This window comes from Polypterus senegalus, chromosome 3 (genome assembly GCF_016835505.1).
Source record: "Polypterus senegalus isolate Bchr_013 chromosome 3, ASM1683550v1, whole genome shotgun sequence".
NCBI classification, from domain to species: domain Eukaryota; kingdom Metazoa; phylum Chordata; class Cladistia; order Polypteriformes; family Polypteridae; genus Polypterus; species Polypterus senegalus.
In genome coordinates, this window is record NC_053156.1 from 13,464,214 (window position 1) to 13,485,828 (window position 21,615).

Consider the following 21,615-nt stretch of genomic DNA (forward strand, 5'->3'; position numbering starts at 1 on the left):
TGCAAAACTAAATAAATATAAAGACTTTCCTTATGATATTGTTTACAAGTTGCATAAGTGAGAACATTTCACTGCTATTGTATAAATGGATGAAGAAGAGAAGACTGGGAGAAGACCGAGGGGCAGCCCAGGACATGCTGGGGGCATTATATTTCTTGCTTGTCCTAAGAATTTCTGGGTCAGGAAGTTCTGGGGAATGTTTTGTCAGGAACAGCGTAAAGAAAGTAATGAAGATAGCTTTTATTTGTTCATCAAAAAAACGATCATTTTATTTATAATAGATTTTGTACTGTAATGGCCGTACACTTGGTCTGCTACAGTATTCCTTTGTGATATAATATGATTTAGCGTCAAGTAAGCACAGGGCCTGAGGTGAAATCAGTGACTTCATCCCAAAATCAGGATGTTGTGTTGTACATTTGCTTATTAAATGTGTAGTAGTACTGCTACATTATGAAAATGAAAAGGCCCCCGCCTAATATACTGAACATATTCATTTATGTTTAAAGGATAAAATGTCACTCCTATTGTGCGTTTTACTATTTTCTTTACTGCATGTTTAAAATAGCAAGCCATTGTATAGTGCATATAAATTCATCACTGAGCAGCCAGTGTTAGAGCAAATGAACAAAAATGAAAGTCAATCATATGCACTTTTGCAGGATTCCACTTTCTTCAGGCAAGATGACAAACTATTACTCTTTTCTCTTACCTGTCACACAGCTTCCGTGTTTCTCTGAAAATAATTTTTCCTTCAAAAGACGTGCTAGGGCTTATTTTCAGGGGATGTCTTGTTTTTCCATCAACAAGAGACTACATTTATTCTTGAACAAAAATCTACATTTCTCTCTATTATAAAAAATAGCTTGGAAGGAGACAATACGTGATTTTCTCAGAGACACTTTAACGACCTGCAAGACAAGGCAGTGAGACAAAAGGACAGCTGCTATACAGGCTCTTAAATGATCGATAAGCAGAACACGCAGCTCGGCAGCAGTAAGACAGCGGCTGATCCGACTACATCTCCTTAGTGTGTGTTCACAACGTGAGTGGCAGAGATGTGAAGTGGCTGGCGTGCAGCACGCCCCGGGGTGTGGGCAAGTGAAGCAAGCTGGGGGCACAACCCCCTAGTATTCTTGAAGAAAAATCTACATTTATTCAAATACAGTCACGTCATCATCATCTGGAACATCATCATAACTCCCCAAACCCCGAATTCCATTATGAATTTCTTGCAACTCCATTTTCCTTTAGAACAATTGGCCCCAACCCCTCATGTCTAGCAATAAAGCTTTCCTTAAATGAGCACCTCTTGTCCATGTAGCCTGCTCATAGTGCATTTGGATTTTTGCCCTGAGACTCCACAATTCTTTTCTTGAACTCGACAGACCAGCTCTTTCTTTTCTTACTCATCTTGTCGGGAGGTCAAAATACCGATATTATTTCCTGTTCATCTGTGTACATACGGTAGCAGTAGGCTTTTATCGCTCATCCAAAGGCGCCTGCACGGAATTGTAACTAGGGCTTATTTTCGGAGTTGGTCTTATATTATGAGCATCCTGAAAAGTCATGCTAGGGCTTATTTTTGGGGAAACACGGTATTTATGTAGGACACACCATCACCCCTCGGCATATATACCAAGAAAAACAAGTTCTAAATTTAATCTTGTTGCAGATGTGTAATGCTGCACATCTTTTTTGGACATTCCTTTTTTTATGATTCTCTTGCCTGAATGTGTCACATATATAATGATTAAAATAAGGTCAGTTTTATTTGTTTCTCACATTAAGCTGTACATCGGCCCCATTTTAAACTAAAATAACAAACAATCCCAAATAAAATCAACATTTTGTTACCCCCATACTATTGAAAACCAAGATTTTCAAATGTATGTATATATGTTGGTAAAATGGCTGACAGGGTAATGTTTCCTTATTGCTGACAACACCTAATTGTTTAAAGTGCTGGCAACAAAGCCACAGAGAGCTCATGCAAGTGGTCTGGGGAGCCGACAAGGAAGTCTCCTCAGTAAAATGCAAAAGCCTATCTTAGAATTTTATTGTTAAAAGTCCGTAATTCAGAAACCTGTAGACAGGTGCCTGGTACCCCCAGAATGGTTCTTTGTATATTTTCAGATCAAATATTACATTGATAGTTGTATTTATAACAACAAAAACACAACACTATTTTTTGCCATGTTGCAAAGAATTTTACAAGTTGCATTGCTGACCCCCCCTTCACTGCTAACAGCAGCTATAGATGTCTGCATGTTACAACCCATACTCTATATTTTTTGATTTCTTCATGTCACCAGAGCAAGTCTGCCAACAATGGGATGTTCTTTTTTCCTTTAAGCTTATTATAAATGTCTGTCTTGTTTGTCACAAAATGTCATTTTCTCACATTAGCCAAGTCTTTAAACCAAATACAAAAAAAAAGCTTCTTTTTAAATGACCATTTGGTGAGCGTAAAAGCAAATGTTTCAGTTACTTTGAGAATGACAGTCATATGTCATAATAAGTTCCCAGGATATTTCTTTAATTGCTACACGCTGTCAAAGTAGGAAGTCAGGATGATTTCAATATGCTTTTAAAGCATGTTTGGTAAGAATCAATAGCTATTTTCCTTTTAGGTTTAGATTATTTTTGCTTTCCTCTTTTATACCCTAAAGCAAATATCATTGTTGTATCAAATGAGTAGCTTTACGATTTTGCTTGTGCAGTTGCTTTTACAAAAAAAAAAACGTAAAATTCCAAAAAAAAACTGAAAAACAAAAAACCAAGCAAAATTTTACAGATTGGTTCAGCCTTGGAGTTTAAATGATTTGCATGTGAAAATCCATCCCCCTTGCCTGTCTTTTGCTTTAGTTCCTACTGGTTTGACTTTTATTTTGATTTTGTGTAATGCATTAAATATTACTAATGTATGATTAAATACTTTTCATCATTTTAGATTTTTTTGTTTGTTGCTGACATTATGCAATGCAATTTTACTTTGATGTATTTGTGCTAAGTAAAAAATGTTAAAGTTTGCGTGGAGTCTGTTATGAAAACTAATCATTTGCTTTCAGGAATAATTTGCATCAATATTCATTTAAACTCTGTAAATTAACAACTGTAAGTAGTTTTATCAATTTCATCAATTGTTCTGATCAAGTAAAAAGGACCATAAACCCCTATGATAAAATTTTAACTTTATGTGATCATTAGCAACTGAGTGCTTTTCAAAAAGGAAAATTAGACTTTACAAGTTCTAAAAACATAAAGTATCCAGTGCAGAGTCACAAATAGCCAGAGCCCATCTCCGCAGAAATGTTCACAAAGGGGAAACCGAACATGAGTGTAGCATCAGTCCATCTCAGAGAACACACATGGATGTATGCTGTCATCCTCAGCCATGGCAGGCCACTAAACCGAATATACATGCTTGGTAATATCGAGAGAATCTGGATTTCAGTGCAGGCATGTGGAAAAGAGGCAAGCTACACAGACACAGTGATCACTCTGGTTCAAATGAAGGTTCCTAGAGTTTTAAGATAACTTTTCTAGTTATTATCCTACGATGATACCCCCTGAAAAAATTGTTATACCACATGTTTCTGACTAGAGCCCAACAGTGAATGTCAATTGTGAAATTAAATAAGAGGTTACTTGAAAATATGATTGGGACACTACAGTAGCCTTGAAGGCTGAAAATTCCCTCACATATAGGAGTAATATATATATCATAATTGTTTGCATCAAGGTTATTATAGTTAACAAAAACTAAAAACAAAACAGAAACCATCTCTCTATTATAAAAAAATCTTGGGAGGCAGACGAGACGTGATCTTCTCGGAAGGCACTTTGACGTCCAGCGAGACAAAAGGACAGCTGCTGTACAGACTTTTAAATGATCGACGTGCAGTGCGACAAGCAGAACACGCAGCTCGTCAGCAGCAGCAGCTAGACAGCAGCTAATCCAACGGCATCTTCTAAGTGAGCGTTGCCCCCAAAAACACCCCCCCCTCACAACATAAGCAGCGTTATACGACCTGCGAGAAAGAGATTTAACCATGCCCACGGCTGGAAATAAAGTACAAAGAATAGATGACAAAGCAGAAGGTCATAAAGAATTAAAAAATGTTGCCGTGGTACACACGCACAGCAGGTTAGGGATAATGGAAGTATGAAAATTCCAAAGTGTCAAAAAAAGGATAGGAAAGATCGCATTAGCAGAAACAAACGGAAATTATTACTCTGTGAATTAACGGAACAGCGAACAGAAATCGAATATTTTGATCGGATTTAAACTTTAATTCGGAGACTTGTAGATCGTCTAATTCGTGTTGCCAGTGAGAATTAAAAGATTCCAAAAACGTTGACGCATTATGAAGTACCGTGAGACGGAGACTTTTAACATCAGATTCTTTCAAGTCACATCCTACTTACAACTATTTTCAAACAAGACCACAGTCATCTAACCTCAGTTGTGTGAATGCTCTTGTCAGATACACCTCATGTGCTTTCAGTTCTTATAAATTTTATCATGACAATAATTTTATATACGTTCTAGATGACACGTCAACGACAAAGCAGAGAAGAAAGAGAATAGACATATTATGTATATCCGGTAAACCAAACCCTGGGATGGGCGAGTGAACCAAGCAGGGGGTATAGCCCCCTAGTTATTAATAAAACATTTTCGTAAACTGAAATAAAATAATTAACAAAACCGAAATGAATAACTAAAACTAAACAAAACTATTAAAGTAGCTGGAAAACCTAACTGAAATAAAATAATAATTTACTAAAAGTATATATTTTTTTGTTTTTCAATTAATATTCTTTGCAATAGTCTTTAACCCTTATGATTCTAAAACAGAAAGTAATCCACCAAGAGCCACCCGCATGTATTTTATCCAGTGAATGGTGGCTGGTGACGGAAGGCGAGTGTTCACACAGCATTTGCGGTGACAGATCCAGCGGAATATGGGCGCGTAAAGCATGTGAGATAGAAAGCGATTTACTGTGCCTCCTTTCTTTGCGCTTGTTGTATATCACAATGTAATTCAAATCCCTGAAATCATTTAATAATACAGTTAGGTAGTGTCTGCACACTAATTCAAGCCTAAGAGCCATGTTCTTCCTAAGCCCTCGTGATTTTCATGATCACACCTGTCAGAACACAGTGGAATATATTTTCTGATTTTTTATATCTTTTCAGGCCTGCAGGTGGCAAAATTCTGTCTATAAATTGTATGTGCCTTAGATGGAATCAGAGATCAATATGGCTGTTAGAAAATAACAAAACCCAGTATGGGAGATATTTCAGCGCAATATTGAAGGCATTCATTATAGGCACATTGTCTTGGAATGGGAAATGTTGTGTGCAGTAGACATTTAGAGTAAAAAACCCTCAAAACTTAAAATTCACATAAATTTCATTACAAATTGGTCCATTCTGGGCAATAAAAGGAAAAGATAAAAAGTGCCAACAATATTTTAAAAATTACAACATTGTTCATATTCGGTATCTGATTTTGATTATGCTTGTTTTTATCAGACAAAAACAAAACCAGATGGTAAACCATGTAGTGTAGTAAACTTTCAGTAACATTAAACTCATATTATATCCAAATCCTACAAAACTAAACTCCATAGTAGCTCTTTAACCATACCTTAATTACTTAAACTAAAACTGAAACTAATATGATATAAAAATAAAATAGAAATGTCTTTGTGAAATAAAACTTTAATTAAAACTAGGAAAACTAAAACTAAACTGAATTTCAATGTAAGGTCAGAAAACATATAGAACTAATAACTATTATAAAAAGGCAAAACTATAATAACCTTGGCTTGCATTCCATTTCAGATGGGGAAACTGACTTTTGAGTTATCTTGTATTGCAAAGTTGCAGAGCAAACAGAAGACCTCGCTCAAGCAGTGCAACCAAACACCCATTTCTGCTACAAGAGTTTTTTCATCATTTACTCTTGGAACGCTGCACTAGTTATGGTTTTCATTATCCTGAGCTTTTCATCGCTCAGTTTACTCTTATGCAGTCTTCAGCCATTTCTTCATTCGTCATAAAAAGCGTTTGCCAAGAAAATAGTAAGAATAGTACTCATCACCTCTGCTTTACTTTCTGTTCTAATTATTTTCCTGGATTCTCAGAGGAATTTTTAGATGTAGGTTTATGCTTTGCCCAGATATAGCAACATGATAACCTGAAAGTCACTACATTCTTAAACAGTTTACATTTACATTTGTTTTCCTAGCAGACACTTTTATCCAAAGTGACTTACAAAAGAGGTGAACATAATTCAAGTAACATCAGTCTAGGCGGAGTCTTTAGGAAGAAGTGTGACTGAACAAGGGGACATAATTGATTATTACGAGTGAAGAGATCAGAACAAAATGCAAATGAGTTACAATGCATAGGTTACAAAAACCTAACATCAACCAGCAAGGAAATACACATGAAAAGAATCTAGGCTGTGATTTCATACCATGCAGAGCTGAATATAACTAGATAGGAATATATATACATGAATATAGGTGTGTAATATAATATACTGCTCGAAAAAATGAAAGGACCACTTTTGAATCAGAGTACAGCATCAAGTCAATGAAACATCTAGGCAATTGATCTGGTCAGTTTAGTAGCTTTGGGGGTATTAATAAGTTTTAGCTGCTTTGGTGCACTAGAGTGGCAACAATGAGATGACCCCGAAAACAGGAATGGTTTAAGATGTGGAGGCCACTGACATATTTCCCTCCTCATCTGTTTTGTCACTTATTTTGCATTTGGCTATGGTCAGTGTCACTACTGGTAGCATGAGGCCATAACTGGACCCTACAGAGGTAGCACAGGTAGTCCAACTTCTCCAGGATGGCAGACACATCAATACGTGCCTGTCATTGCCAGAAGGTTTGCTGTGTCCCCCAGCACATTCTCAAGGGCATGGGGGAATTTCCAGGAGACAGGCAGTTAGTCTAGGAGAGCTGGACAGGGCCCCTCGTAGAAGGTCCTTAACCAATCAGCAGGACCCTCTGGTGTCTGCTTCTTTGGGCAACAGAGAGCAGGATGAGCACTGCCAGAGCCTACAAAATGACCTCCAACAGGCAGGCCACTGGTGTGAAGGTCTCTGAGCAAACAATCAGAAACAGTCTTCATGATTGTGGCCTGAGGGCACGACAATGTCCTCTAGTGGGCACCATGGAGCATAGAATTCTGGTATTCTATGGCAAATGTTAATCGAGCTCCGATTAACATTTGCCATAGAATACCAGAATTGGCAGGTCCACCACTGGCACCCTGTGCTTTTCACAGATGAGAGCAGGTTCACCCTGAGCACATGTGACAGATGTGAAAGGGTGTGGAGAACGTTATGCTGCCTGTGATATCGTTCAGCATGACCTCTTTGGTGGTGGGTCAGTGATGGCATATCTGGGGAGGCATACCCATGGAGGGACACACAGACCTCTACAGGCTAGACAACGGCACCTTGACTGCCATTAGGTATCAGGATGAAATCCTTGGACCCATTGTCTGGCCCTGTGCTGGTGCAGTGGGTCCTGGGTTCCTCCTGGTGCACAACAGTGCCGAGAGTATGCAGGCAGTTCCTGGAGGATGAAGGACCCAAGTTTGTGTACAGACCTGGTGGGTATGCGCAATAATGAACCATGCTGAAAAGAGATAAGGTGGTGCTCAACCGATGGATGACCCTAGGATAACAAGAAGGTCTGTTTCATGTATAGAAAGAAATTAATGGGGAGGCCCCATCTTCTCTGCTGTTACATTTTCCTTTAGTGACTTAGCAGAAAGTGTCTTTATTTTTATGTTTATTTTTACAAGTACATTACATGTTGATATTAAAATTATTTTCATTAAAATGCCAGCAGTACCAGTTATTATTATATCAGTTATAAGTATTCTATGTTCATTATTTTGGGCATACTCAGGTATACAGTACATGCCTAGTACCTGTCTGATACTAATGTCCAAATATATAACAAAACTAATACACTTCACACATTAAAAAAACTCTTAGCGTCTTTTTTATTCTAACATTTAATCTACGTGAAAAATGTTATATAGTGAGAAAAAAATGAAATGACAACAAATCATTTTAACAAATCACATGCTTCTAGTAGACCAAGTGGATCCTAGGGTGTTCAGTTAAAGCTAGTTAAACACAGAGTTCAAAGTTTTCATTATTCTCATACTGTATGTCTTAGGATAAATGGAGAGAAAAATTAACTTATGCCTTCACTCTGATGTTGCTGTTTATATGTATCTGATTTGTAATGAAGAGCTATAAGCACTCCTCTGTGGCTCTTCATTGGGCCCGTTCTTCACATTTACAAGATTCCAATGTCATATTATTAGTATACAACAAATTTTGTTATTTTGAATTCTTCAACAGTTCATGCAAGTAGCAATTTTCTACTCACTGTCACCCCTAAGACTCTTCACCCAAGTTGCATCAGCACAAAGTTACTTTTTGACCTAACTCTTAAAATGACAGCAATAGGATAAAGCCCACAATGACACAGAAAGACATTCAGATTCCACACTTGTAGCCAATGGCCTGGAGCTTTAAGCCAGGACTGTGAGATACATGCTCTTACCATTTTGTCATGGTATATAAAAAAGGATGTATAATATTTTAAGATTATTTTAGTAAGCAAGCAAAAATATGTTGTATAGTTCAGGATATATTTGCCAAGAGTAATCAGTATCCATACTTGTTTTGTTAGCAAAAAATAAAAATGCTAATTAAAAGAAAATGGCCAAAGCAGCACATAGAAAATCAATAGAGAAAACAACAATCTATGTACAAGTATTCTAGTTGAGGTAAAAAAAAAGGTGTTTTTCATCCTTCTGATGTGGATTTTAACAATTTGGTACCATTGGTCTGAAAGTACAGCCTAATAGTTATAGAATGGAAGCATGTGAGAGAATATATTAAGCACACTATTAAAATGTACAAGGGTAACTAAAAAGATTTTGCATTGCTGTTATAAAAATGAACACGAAAGCCGTATCATCCTCACACATGCATCCGCTTTGCTTTATTTTCAAAAAAGTTTAACTAGCACTGCACATGCTTGTGGTTGCAAAAACTGTTTATAAATGGATGACAAGCACCTTATGCACCATTTTTTTCAAAGCATGTCAAAATAACGGCTACTTAAAAAAATCCAAACAAATCATTTAAAGTTAACTGATGGACTTTCAAGTATATGTGTAGCAATGTGGGATGTGCTGCTGCCATGAGGGAACAGAACATCTTGGTAGCAATCATACCTGGCACTTACTCCAAGTTGCCAGCTTCATCATACAGCACCTCACTGTAATCACCACTGTCTAGTCTCTCTCTCTCCCAGCAGTACGTCAGGTAGGTTCTTATAACTCGCAGACATTTGTAAACGTAACTTTACAATAATCTTCATTGGCACTCATGATTATCAGTGGTTGTGGTGGATGTTCTAGGAACAGATTCATCAGCTGGGTCAACAAAAAAGACTGAAGAACTTTACAGTTACTTCTTCACTTACCTTTATACATTTTTTAGATCTCTGGATTTGAATTGGATGTGCATGTTACCACACATCCATGTTAGCGATTTAATCTGGAATGCTAACTTGCTCTATAACTTTCAGGGGCTTTGATAGATGAAGCTGTTTTTCTCCCTTCTGCTTGTAGGCCTGAAGACCATTGTTGGAGCTCTCATTCAGTCTGTGAAAAAACTGTCAGATGTCATGATTCTGACAGTATTTTGTCTCAGTGTGTTTGCTCTGATTGGACTGCAGTTGTTTATGGGAAATCTACGGCAAAAATGTGTCATCTGGCCAATCAACTCCACCGAGGTGTACTTAGGAAATGGAAGCAAAGGTTTTGACTGGGACGAATACATCTTGAATGAAAGTGCGTATTTTATTCCTTTGTAATCCTCTTAAGGCTCATGGAAAGTTGCACAGGCATTCATTTTAACTTCAACTAAAAAGCTTAATGCTCCCACAGTGGAATGAGTTACAGTTGCATCTGTATAAAAAAACTATTTTATAACTGTTTTAAAGAGCATTTTCTACTTTGCATTTAATTCAACTTCTTGTTTTCTCCTATAGCAAACTTTTATTTTTTACCTGGAGCCCTTGATGCCCTTTTATGTGGAAACAGTTCAGATTCTGGGTGAGTTTCTACTTTTTCAACAAAACACGGAGCTTCTTATTCCAGATAATTTGCCAGGCGGCAAGGTGTCAGGCAAATGATATAGTTTTAGCAACTAGAGAATAGACATAAATCAAAGCAAAGTGTCAATCCCAGAGTCAGTGCTAAATATAACTAAGAAACCAAAGTAAAAAAAAAAACAAAAAACTAGGAGCCAGGGTAGGGTTAGAGTTAGCCAGGAGTCCAAACCTTTATACATGTAAATCTACTTTTTATTGTTATTTAAAAACACTAGGAGTTCCGCCTCCTGCTCGCTTTGCTCGCCCATCCCTGGAATTGGTTAACCAGATATACAATTTTAAGAGATTATTATTTTCTTGGGAATTGTTACATATGCATTATTTTCACTTTATTTTAAAACTTTAGTTAAAACAATATTTGTAATGAACTTTTCTTCAAGATTGCATTGAATTTTGATTCCATGTATGGATTTACATTGTGACAACGCAATGTATAAACTGCCTGTGTGAGTGAATATAATTTCTTTCTCTCTAATAAATAAAATGACTTTCTCGAATGTTTGTCCATGCTGTTTCTTCTTCACTTGGTCATTGACTTGTCATCTAGAACATATAAAGTTATTGTCCTGATAAAATTTATAAGCGCTGAGAGCACAGGAAATGTGTTTGACAAAAGCATTCACACGACTGAGTTTAGATGACTGTGGTCTTGTTTGAAAATAGTTGTAAGTAGGGCATGACTGGAAAGAATCTCATGTTAAAACTCTCCGTCTTACGGGACTTCATACTGCAACAATGGTTTTGGAATCTTTTAATTCTCGCTGGCATAAAGTTTAAATCCGAACAATATATTCGATATCTTTTCGCTATTCCATTATTTCAGGGAATAATAATTTCCGTTTGTTTGTGCTAATGTGATCTTTCCTATCCTTTTTTTTGAGACTTTCCCATTTTTCGTACTTCCATTATCTCTAACCTGTTGTACATGTGTATCGAGCCAAAATTTTTGAATTCTTTATGACGTTCTGCTTTGTCATCTACTCTTTGTCTTTTATTTCTGGCCCCAGACCTGGTTAAATCTGTTTCTTGTGGGATGTATAACACTGCTTACGTTGTGAAGGGAGGGGGCTGAACGCATGCTAAGGAGATGCGGTCGGATCAGGTGCTGTCTTGCTGCTGGTGAGCTGCATGTTCTGCTTGTCACGCTGCGTGTCGATCATTTAAAAGCCTGTACAGCAGCTGTCCTTTTGCCACTTTGCGTCTCTGTCACTTATGTTGTGCAGGGGTTGGGCGGCTAGGGGCTGAACGCACCCTAAGGAGATGCGGCCGGATCATCTGCTGGGTTGCTGCTGCTGCTGGAGAGCTGCGTGTTCTGCTTGTCGCATTAAAGCCTGTACAGCAGCTGTCCTTTTGTCTCACTGCCTTGTCTCGCATGACGTCAAAGTGTCTTCCAAGAAGATCTCGTCGCCCTCCCAAGATTTTTTTTTATAATAGAAATTATTCTACATTATGTCTAAATATATTATACTGTGTAATCTTATAGTATATTGAAATGTTTTGTAAAATATATATATATAAAGTATACTAGCTGTGTAAGCCCGTGCTGTAAAAAGCCCAGGGTCCTAGAAATTATTGAAATCATCAGAAAAAAAAAACTGAATTGCAGAGATGTCAAGTAACTGAAAGGAACTTTCTATCCTAGGAGGTTTCGTGTTGCCGACGAGCTTGCATCGCTTGTGCATTAGCGGCTAAGTGACTATCATTCTTCAAAGGTTTCCTTTTGCCTTTTGTGCTTGCGTCGCTTGTGTATTAGCAGCAGGAGGAAAAGTATAAGGGATACCGTTTTACCAACGTTCTGGCCTTGCTTGTGTATCCTCATGGGTGGAGCCCTTACTCTGACTCCACCTCTCACTTCCAGGCCGGACAGACACACACTTCCACGCGTAGACGTTTATATATAAGACTATGTTTGTTATTATTTTTAAATACTACAAATACTATAGTGTAAGATATGTTTTAAAAAACAATTATATTTTTAAATAAGCTGTTAATTCTAGTTACAATTTACAGTACAATATATTTTAGAGTTTATATTTCAAGATACCTATCATATTTGTATATTGCAGTATATTTAAAAATATATTAACCTGGAATTGAAAATATCCAACAGCTCTCTCATAGGTGTTTGTTATAGTGGCATAAGTTCTTAACACTAAACCTATTATTAACTGAGTACAAGTAAGTAATAAGATTGTAAATTGAAACCTATGTATGTTGGCAGGGTGATAAACTTGAAGTACTTTTAGTAAGTTACAGAGAGTTCAAAATAATTTGGAATAATTGTGAAGACCAGGTAAAAAATATTAGCTATGAATGATCGATCTTGGGTCTGAACAAATAGTATATTAATTGTGTTATACACTTTGGAAATGTGTTTGTTACAATGTATTACAGGAAATGTGTTTCCTTATTTCAGATGTAATCTTAATATATATGTATATTTGAACTACACATATTTTGCATTGTATTGAAAGATGCAATATTTCCACATTTTCTTCCTTTATACTCTAAAGAGTTCATTTTTCATATGAAAAGCAAGAAGTAATCTTTCAATTAACATGCCAATAAAGGGAGTTGTTTTTCTCTTATCTATCGTTAATATGAGATGCTTTCAGTGTTTCAACGCTAGCTAATTAAAGAGTTTCACCTCTGACATCACTTGTGGCTCACTTCTGGCTTTGTGTACTAAGCAATGCTGCACCAATGGTAAGAAAATGACCAAAACAACACAGCGTCCTGTAAGGGAGAGAAGAGGAGAGGTAAGGAGCACACGCTGATACAGCACATGACAAACCACCTCAGGATCCCAGATTAGGACCTGAGTGCAACCATGCAAAGGGTGACACCTCAGCACCACACTTGTTCAGATGGAATGGAATAGTGTGAAGTTTCTTATGCTGGCTGGAGTGCCAATTCAGTGTCCTGTAAGAAATTATTATAATTTAGAATCATACATGGAGCATTTTTATGAATATCAAATAATTTTATATATCTATATATTATATATAAATGGACATAAGTAAAACAATTAAACAAAAAAATGACCACAACACACATATGGCTGTGTCACATGAACTCTGACCAACTACACTTAAATCATTAAGTGAGTGCCAAGCATACAGGACCCCAACCCAGTGTTAAAGCAGGAGAACAAAGCTGTGCCCACCAAAGCATTTCTGGCTTAGTGAGACATATGTTGAGTATATGTGCAGTATTGGGGATGGTAGCCATGACAAGAGGTCAAGAAACAGAGATAAAATGTATGTTTTACATAAGCAAAGATAGTGATCAGGGGCAGGCTAAAACACATGAATCAGAGAAAATAGGCAAGCATACAACAAATCCTAAACTACAACAAAGATGTATAAATCTCAGGAATAGAAAATTAACAAACCACTAGATCAAAATAATGGAAAAACAAGGATGTTTGCAGATACTGCAGAAACAATGCTAGAGCACATACAGTACAGGAAGTTCTGTTTCATTTTATTCCCCAAATTTTCCAATGTCAGTACTTCACAAATAATGCTCTGTTTTTATTTAATGATACCGTACTATACAATTTTCTAAGCCCATTTAATCCTGGGGCTGATGCCTGTCTCAGAAAGCATAGGTCACAAGGCAGAAACAATCCCTGGATAGCCCATTGCAAATTGCCACTCACACTAGGGCCAATTTAGTGTCACCAATCCACCTAACCTTCATGTCTTTGGACTTCCGTCCCACAGACACGGGGAGAAACTTCAAACTCAATGCAGGGAGAACTTGGGACATGAACCTTGGTCTCCTCCTCCAATATTTCTGTTGCATCAGTTCACTGCTATTTTGAAAGTGTATTTTTTCTTCAGTGCCACTATTTGTTTGTAGGGTCACTGTGATTTCACTTTTTTGTTTGTTTTTATGGACACAGCCTTTATGTGTAACTGTCCACTATTATGCTAAATGGTTATCGTGCACACATAATGTATTGACATCTGGGCCATAAAAGTGTCTTCGTGGATTATGTAGCATCTGAATTATTTTCAAAGACATTTTCTAACTGGTTAAATATTTTGTTTATGAATCTAGCTTTGTTAACAGCATTGGATTTGGCCTTTGCCTGTTAACCTTAATGAATGATCTGCTGACTTAATGCATATGTTCACACTTCTTCATTTCCCTCGTTTTTTTCCACATTCACTTTATGCAGGAAACCCACAGTACATCAGTAAACTCAATAATGCTATATGGCCTACAGTTATACACCTGTCATGCATTTTTTTGTTTTTCAGGTCAGAACAGTAAGCCCATCTTTTGCGATTGTCTGGCAAATGCTGGCATACACTGAATCCCATATGGTGCTCCCCAAACTGTTGAACAAAATATTACCTTGGGTACCATACATGTAATTGTACATTTCACAGACACATGGTACTGTTCACTTCACGTTTTCTTACCTTTTAAACTGAGTTTAAATTCCCCCGATGAAACATAGTTTTTTAATGTTTTGTAAAGTTCAAAATCACCTTCCACAGTAAAACTTTGTACCCAATATCGTATACATCTCTGATGCATCCACAGGATTGCAATTGTCATGATTTCCATCATAACTGGAATCAAAGTATCTTCACTTGAATCAAATGATATTTTAATTGCTGTTGCTACTACATTTTCCTTTAGACCATCTGGAAAACACATTCATCACTGCATTGGCAGACTTACAGTGTCTGAGACTCTATTATTAGTATTTGCATAAGTATGTATGTATGTATGTTTAATATATGTATGCACAATGGTGTTGAGACATATGCTATTCCTTAAATTTCCTTTTATGGGTTAATAAAGTTAAAGCTGCTGCCATATTGGCGCGGTTTCATAGGAAACGTTTGATCACTGTTAATTCTACAAGAATATTTTCCTCATGCAGAATCAATGCTATAGGCATACTGTAGTAAACAAGAAAATGCTGTTTAATCTTTCTACTTTCCTAATTCTTTCTCCTGTTACCCATGATACAATTTTCTTATTATTTAACTGACACCATATTCTAACTTGTTTTAATTTATTTTTTATAGACGTTGTCCAGAGGGGTATGTCTGTATGAAGGCAGGAAGAAACCCCAATTATGGTTATACCAGCTTTGACACTTTTGGTTGGGCATTCCTTGCTTTGTTCCGACTAATGACTCAGGACTTTTGGGAAAACTTGTACCAGTTGGTAAGTTGCTGATTTTAGCTTAGTTTTCCTTTGTTCTGTTTAACTATTTGAAGAGTTTGATAGATGCAATTGAAGCCCAGGTAGTATTAAGGTGTCCTACATAGAAATGGCGTTGTCTAGATTTGCTGCATAGCTGACATAGTTGCCTAGCCACCTTATTATAATCTTTAATGAAATTCCAATTGTATTTTAGTGCAGGAGTTCAGAAATTTCTGCCAAGTAAAGAAATGTATTCACACAGTGGATTTACTGTGGTTATTATTGATATTTTATAAAATTTGTCAAGGTTTCTACTTGATGTTGTGTGTTCCAGATGACTATGGCTTTCTGCTTAAAGAGATGTTTCCTGGATTCTGTCATGAAAGCACTTTCTTATAATTTACGGCGCACTGATGTCCTCCAGTACATTTTCACCGTTTAACTGAAAGAATTATTTATGGAACATAGCACTCGAGTAAAGTCGCTGTTCCTGTTGTGTGTCATAAAAAGTTACTAAAGGAAGTTGATGTCAGGAAGGTCATCCAGCCTTTAAAACCTCTGCTCCAATACTTCCTAGATGATGACATACAGAAACAGAAATGAGAGTGGCAAAGCATTGGCAGTCCATATAGCCTATAGCACAAATGGGCCACCATTTCACCATTTTCAACAAACAGAAAGTTGGCCTGGTGTATAGTCTGGGAAACCTGATTTGTGATCATCTTGGACCTGATGCAGTCTGGGGAGGCCAGTTTATTAGGAGGAGACACAAAGTTATGATAGTGAGCATTATTGGGAGCATGAGGGGAAAATCGGGCAGAGTAGAGGAAATGCTGAACAGAAGGAGATTGGATGTGTGCTGCGTACGGGGAACAAGGTGCAAAGGTAAAGGTGTGAGAATAGCAGAACGTACATTTTTTTCTGATGAGGGAGAAGTGCTGGTAATACTGGGGTTAGTGTACGTGTATGTGGAAAATAGCCAGACACAGTAGTGAATGACCATGTTCTAGTTAAGATGATTTTTGGTAAATGACTGATAAATGCACCACATTTTGACAGAGGTGATGAAGAGAAAGACTAGTTTTGGTAATTGAGGTGAAAAGCTTCAAGCAAATACGCTTGTAATAGGTGGTATCTCAAATGGCCATTTCGGAGGGAGTCCTTAGGGGCTTTAGCCTTTACTTACCAGGAATGCTGAGGGTGGGAAGATCTTGGAGGTTGGTGCTGCAATGGAAATGCTTGTGTGCTAATACCATGTATAATAAATAGGAAAAGAAGTTGATGACCTAATAATCTTGTGGTAAAAGGAATACAATAGACTATGACTAGTGAGGAGAGTTGATTTGAATTTGGTGAAAAATCTGAAGGTGATCCCTAGACAAGGTGGTGTATCACTACATGTCTGCAGGAGAATTTTTAGTCAGGCATGAAGAAAAATAAGAAGAGGTATGTACCAAGGCTGGGGGTCTGAAAGATGAAGTGGTATAGTGCGCAAGATAATTTTGATTAAATATTTGTGGTCAGATTTTTCGACACAGTAAATGTGCGTGCAAAACTTTCCACAGGAAAATCGGGATTTATACAAGATAAGTTGATGTGAGAACTTGCGTTTATTTGTGACAACTCTGACCTATGATTATAAACATTTCGGAGAAAGTGGAAAAAAGGCAACAACCTTGAACACTTGAACAAATAGGGAAATGAAGCCAAATGAGGTAAATAATGACCCACACATAAAATAATTCATATCACAGAGCTGTTATTATACTGTGTGTGGACATGCCAAAAATATGAAACCTCAAAAATAATTAATATAATGTACAGACTGTTGTTTGCTTCCCTTTCAAGAGGACCAATACAGAATATTTGAAATGAAGAACTTTTTTTATTTATTCACCAATTTATATCAGCTACCTGTTGTTACTTCTCAAGGAACTGGCTGACAGGTTAGGAATATTTCAGCCAAGTTCTTGAAGCCAATAACTGACCGACGAGGTAGTATATTCAGTTTCTGTACGTTGTTGGTGTACACACATAAAATAACACAGACTTTTGTCAACATAAAAATGCAATTTGCAGCATTGTCCAGTTTTTATGACCTAATTGAGGCAATTGACTGCACTCATTTTGCAATAATGCTGAAGCTGCTATTGTTAACAATAAGCAGTGACATTCCATTATTAGCGCATAAGTCATCTGTGATGCCAAGATGAAACTGACAGTGTGGCTCGGTGGCCAACCCATGATTAATTTATTTTGTGTCAAAGTATCATTGTCATACAACTGCTGATTGTGCTGTAGGTGATGGCTTGGTTTTTGGTAAGGTAACTGACTGAACCCTCACTGTTTCATATAGCCTATAGTTTTAATTGTAACAGCAATCATGTCATTACATGTGACAGGTGATAGTGACTATCTGCTCAGACTCTGGTGGCTTACACCTTTCTCCAACACACAGAATGCAGAGGAGAGGCCACACATTCATTTGAGGAGTGCACCATAGGACTGCTCTAATGCAGATGGCAGTGTCTCTATGTGTCAGGTGGGAGGCTACTGTACCAGTAAATGAAGATCTGCTGCATCCTAATTTCATATGTACAAAGTTAATTAGCATAGTCAATATATGTTTGTTTCAAGGTGGCAATAGGGTAGGTTCACGTACACACATTTACAAGATAATTGCAATTTATAAAGAGTAAATTGCATTGAAATGTACATATACCAGGTTTTATACATCAGATTTTCTTTTGCTGTATGCATTTTCCTGTTTGTTTTTTTTTTTTGGTGTATGCATACTTTCAGCCTCAAATCTAAGCAAAATTTTACAAATAAGATATCAGGTATGAGTCTGGTTGGAAAATCGAGAGTACACCTTTTGAGAAGGATTTTGGAGTCGTAGTGGACTCTAAGCTATCGACTCCCCCACAGTGTTAAGAAGCCATTAAGAAGGCTAACAGAATGTGATGTTATATAGCGCCTTGATGTGTGGAGTACAAGTCACAGGAGGTTATGCTCAACCTTTATAATGCACTGGTGAGGCCTCATCTGGAGGACTGTGTGCAGTTTTGGTCTCCTGGCTACAAAAAGGACATAACAGCATTAGAAAAGGTCCAGAGAAGAGCGACGAGGCTGATTCCAGGGCTACAGGGGTTGAATTATGAGGAAAGATTAAAAGAGCTGAGCCTTTACAGCTTAAGGAAAAGAAGATTAAGAGGTGACCTGACTGAAGTGTTTAAAATGATGAAGGGAATTAGTCCAGTGGAACAAGAACACGGAGACACCGCTGGAAACTTGTGAAGGGGACATTTCACACAAACATTAGGATGTTTTTCTTTACACAAAGAACGATAGACACTTGGAATAAGAGACCAAGTAGTATGGTAGACTGTAAAAAGTTGGGGACTTTCAAAATTTGACTTGATATTATTTTAGAAAAATGAAGTGGATGATGGGACTGGCGATCTTTGTTGGGCTGAATGGCCTGTTCTCGTCCAGAGTGTTCTAATGTTCTAACTGGGGAGAGTGAATTAGCAGTGAAGATGGAGCAGATGCTGCAGTGTGACTGTAGATGCTATTTCACTCTCATGTGCTCTCCTTTACTCTGTTGCTCATTTTCTTCTGCTCTTTCCACAAGCACATGGTTGACCAAGATAAGTAAATTCTAACCTATTAGGAAGCAGAAGTATTTTTCACCAAATATTGTTTTCATTTGTTCCAAAAATAAAAGATTCCTGTTGTTTCATCCATAACCAAGATTTATTTTAATTTGAAACATATTTTCACAGGTCATTTTTACTAAAACTGGCCCAATTCTTAAATGTTATTCATTTCAACCCCTGACCCTTTAGATAAACTTGACTTGCTTAGTAATGTGCGTAACCAGTATAGAATGCTAATATATAGGTTAGCTACACTCAGTTTTGTAAAAGTGCCTCAGCGCATTTGTACATCCTGCTACTAAAAGATCAAAACTATCCTTTCTAATGTTGTTTGTTAAGTTAACAAGCCCTCTACCACAAAGGCAAAACATATTAAAAGGAAACCATAAGTACCAGCTGGGTTTTTTTCTAAAGAAGCTTTTACCATAGACATTCTAGGCCACAGTAATGCTGCATAGTCTATAACTATTTAATTAAAAGCCAGTTCACCAATTATTGCTGATATGGGAATGCATTATTTATTTAGATGTTTTGCTTCTGTTTCTGTCTTCATCCGTAGAAATTAAAGGTCGTCTGGATTTACGTCTCTGTGAATTTGACAAAATATAGCATTCATGGGTTTTAAAAAGATAAGACCTGGAGCAGACCTAGGACATGGTGAAAGGGTTGTATCAATCAGTTGGCCTTTGGGAATATAAGAATTTCTAAATTACTAAAAATAGAATGCCTTCTGTTATGACCATCCACATGATAAGCATGTAGGAAAAAAAGTGTAAATATAAAGATTAAGTATTTTGTGATTTGAAAAAATGGTCTTTCATTCTTTGATTATAGTAAGTAAAAGGTAAAAAAAAACATGTAATTGAAGAAGGTCAACGTGATGAAGTCAGAGAGTTGCAAACCTGACATCGTGGTGTCAGGAAAACTGCCTCCAGCTTAATGTCAGCAAAACCAAGGAGCTGGTGGTGGACTTCAGCAGGAGACAGCAGAGGGACTATAAGCCCCTCATCATTAACGGGACTGCAGTGGAGAGGGTGCACAGTTTTAAATACCTGGGGGTTCAGATCTCTGAGGACCTGACATGGACTGAACACATCCAAGTTCAGACCAAAAGGGCAAGTTTGGGGTCTCTTCAGGGATTCTAAATACTTTCTACTCTGGCGCTGTGGAAAGTATCCTGACACAGAACATTACATCCTGGTTTGGAAACTGCTGTGTTCAGGACCGTAAAGCCCTACAGAGAATGATCTGTGCAGCGGAACGCTGCTGCAGGTCAGCTCTACCATCTCTGCAGGACATTTACACCAGAAAATGCAGGACCAGAGCTCTCAGGATTATCAAAGAGTCATCTTATCCCAGCAATAGCCTGTTTCGTCTGTTAAAATCAGGCAAAAGGTTTTGTAGCATCCTGGCCAGGACAGAGAGACTCAGAAGGAGTTTCTATCCTCAAGCCATAAGATTGTTAAATCAGAACATGCCGTCTCATCCATGACCCTCCACATACTTAGACTGGACCTTGTTTTGGAAATTGGTCTGTCCTTTTACTCATGTTGATGGATGAGAAAAGGATTTTATCTCTTATTTATACCATAGTGAAACAAGAAATGGACATAGACAACAGTTCTTAGACACCAAAATTTATAGACATTAAAAGCAACATCAAGAACTAGTTTTTCCCCAAAAGATGCAAATTTATTTGGACACAAAAATGCTATCTATCTATCTATCTATCTATCTATCTATCTATCTATCTATCTATCTATCTATCTATCTATTATATAGCACCTTTCTATCTATCTATCTATCTATCTATCTATCTATCTATCTATCTATCTATCTATCTATCTATCTATCTATCTATCTATCTATCTACAGTGCATCCGGAAAGTATTCACAGCGCATCACTCTTTCCACATTTTGTTATGTCACAGCCTTATTCCAAAATGGATTAAATTCATTTTTTTCCTCAGAATTCTACACACACAACACCCCATAATGACAATGTGAAAAAAGTTTACTTGAGGTTTTTGCAAATTTATTAAAAATAAAAAAACTGAGAAAGCACATGTACAGAAGTATTCACAGCCTTTGCCATGAAGCTCAAAATTGAGCTCAGGTGCATCCTGTTTCCCTGATCATCCTTGAGATGTTTCTGCAACTTAATTGGAGTCCTTGAAGCATGGTGGTGGCAGCATCATGCTGTGGGGATGTTTTTCAGCAGCAGGAACTGCAGCAATGTACAGAGACATCCTGGATGAAAACCTGCTCCAGAGCACTCTTGACCTCAGACTGGGGCGACGGTTCATCCTACAGCAGGACAACGACCCTAAGCACACAGCCAAGATATCAAAGGAGTGGCTTCAGGACAACTCTGTGAATGTCCTTGAGTGGCCCAGCCAGAGCAGAGCCAGACTTGAATCCGATTGAACATCTCTGGAGAGATCTTAAAATGGCTGTGCACCGACACTTCACATCCAACCTGATGGAGCTTGAGAGGAGCTGCAAAGAGGAATGGGCGAAACTGGCCAAGGATAAAGAT

The 21,615-nt window shown here is 37.4% G+C and overlaps 1 protein-coding gene across 4 annotated transcripts in view; it reads left to right on the forward strand.

Annotated features, from left to right (window-relative positions):
- LOC120524854 (sodium channel protein type 8 subunit alpha) overlaps positions 1-21,615 on the forward strand; it is a 331,764-nt gene that overhangs the window by 184,680 nt on the left and 125,469 nt on the right. For all 4 annotated transcript variants that reach the window (XM_039746647.1, XM_039746649.1, XM_039746646.1 and 1 more), the window contains exons 7-9: positions 9,698-9,919; positions 10,120-10,183; positions 15,297-15,438. In XM_039746647.1, the coding sequence (XP_039602581.1) occupies positions 9,698-9,919; positions 10,120-10,183; positions 15,297-15,438 (428 nt within the window). The remainder of the gene's footprint in view (positions 1-9,697; positions 9,920-10,119; positions 10,184-15,296; positions 15,439-21,615) is intronic.